This window comes from Loa loa, assembly GCF_000183805.2.
Source record: "Loa loa unplaced genomic scaffold supercont3.1386, whole genome shotgun sequence".
Classification (NCBI taxonomy): domain Eukaryota; kingdom Metazoa; phylum Nematoda; class Chromadorea; order Rhabditida; family Onchocercidae; genus Loa; species Loa loa.
Window position 1 is genome coordinate 1 of NW_018109566.1, and position 1856 is coordinate 1856.

General features: G+C 24.7%; 1 protein-coding gene across 1 annotated transcript; it reads right to left on the reverse strand.

Annotated features, from left to right (window-relative positions):
• Positions 1 to 395: 395 nt before the first annotated feature.
• Positions 396 to 639, reverse strand: LOAG_14936 (hypothetical protein; the record flags this gene model as incomplete). Its single annotated transcript, XM_003150428.1, has 1 exon — positions 396 to 639. A coding segment is annotated over one exon (244 nt), but the record flags the coding sequence as incomplete, so codon positions are not given.
• Positions 640 to 1856: the final 1217 nt, after the last annotated feature.

The following is a 1856-nucleotide window of genomic DNA, read 5'->3' on the forward strand; positions in this document are numbered from 1 at the left end:
AAAAGGAAAGGAAAAAGTAAAAATGAAATGAAGAAAGCTGCTAATGAGTTAGAATGAATGTACAAAAGCGCCAAAAGGAAGGTTTTTTTTTTTTTTTCTTTGAAATAAGAAAACGACAGATGTATTCCAGTAGGAACAGCTGCGCTTTTGAAGTAAATTATATGATAGAAAAGAATAAAAAAAAAAAAACAAATCTTCGAAAAAAAAAAAACAAAAACTGTCCTTTCCGGTGGATAACAAATTTTCATTATTTCTAAAAATTGTATCAAACATATATTTATGAAATATTTTCGCCAAATTTTATATGAATTTATGGGAATTTTTGTAAAAATAATCACAATTTTCAATAAATTAGTTAAAAAAAAAAAACGAAAAAAAGGTAAGGTTAAACTAACTATTGATGTGTTATTGGTTGAAAATTGACCGTTGGTCAATTGTTGATAATCTTCTTCAAATGGTGACGGTAATTGAGATGATGAATGTGATCCAAGGAATAATTCTAATGTTGAGAATTCTTGAAATCTTACAGTATCATACCAATTGAAATTATCACTATTGCACACCGGTAATGATGGATTGCAATGTTCAGCTGAATAATAACGTGGACCAGAATTCAGCAATGATGAAAGTAGTTGGATACTGAAAGTATTTAAATTTAATTTATAAAAAATTTGTCAAATATTTTTTCAAAATTTTGTGAAGTTTTTATAACTTAAATGAAATCGTTTAACTTTTTTTTTTTTTTTTGCGAATATTTTAGAAATATTATAAAAGGTCAAATATACAACTTTTTTTTTTTTTTAGAATAAATGGATTTTTGGTGACATACAATCTATAGGTTCGGTGACATTAAAGAAAAAAATTGATAATTATTTCTTTTAAGATTCGACTTCTTAAGAGCAGAACGTTTTTGAAGATTTTCAAATAAATCTATAAGCTAAGTAAGTCAATTGCTTAAAGCTTTTAATTGATGTCACAAAGCAGATAGAGGGACTCGGCATGAATCATCAGATGAGTAATACATGAGCAACATAAGAGTCATTAATTATATCATGAATTCTTCATTTATTCTTTTCTTTTTTTTTTTTGGAAATCTTATAATTTATGAAATGACAAAAAGATGTGAAACATCAAAGATTGAATAAAAATTTTAATTTCTAAATTAGTCATCAAAAATTTCCGAATATTTTAAGATTTGAATGAAACTTTCAGTAATGCAAAAGAACAGAATGTTAGAATCATATCGATGAATCATTCATTGATCGGAATAATGATTTACTGTGATGATTCAGAGGTAATTGATCCATACTTTTTATAAAGATTGATTCTTACCTGACACTCTTTTCATTTTAATATTGCAAATTTTGTGAAAGGTTAAAATTGTTTGCAAAAATGAACCTAAAATGAACCTTAAAAATGACCTTTATTTGAATTTTCCTGAGTAAATAAGAGGAAATAAAGATGTAAACAAACAAGAAACAATAAATAAACAATTAAATTGTCATAAGTTACAGAATAAATGTCACCATCGTAAAGTTGACCTATCTCACCTTGCCAATTCTTAATAATTATCTTATCAATTTCAATGGATAAAGCATTTGATACAAAATTTTATTACTTTTTGTAGTTATATTTTACTATGAATATATTGTATAATACATTTTTCATTGTAGAGAAAGTATGTATTTAAATTTTTTTTTTGGCCAAGTTTATCTTCTGGGCATATTTATTCGAAGTGCAATAAAATATGAAATGAATTTTTAAAAAATGTGAAATTTGAAAAAATTCGAATTTAAAATTTGAAACAAATTCTTTGTTAACTTGATAGCTAATATTGTTGATTGCTTAAATAAACA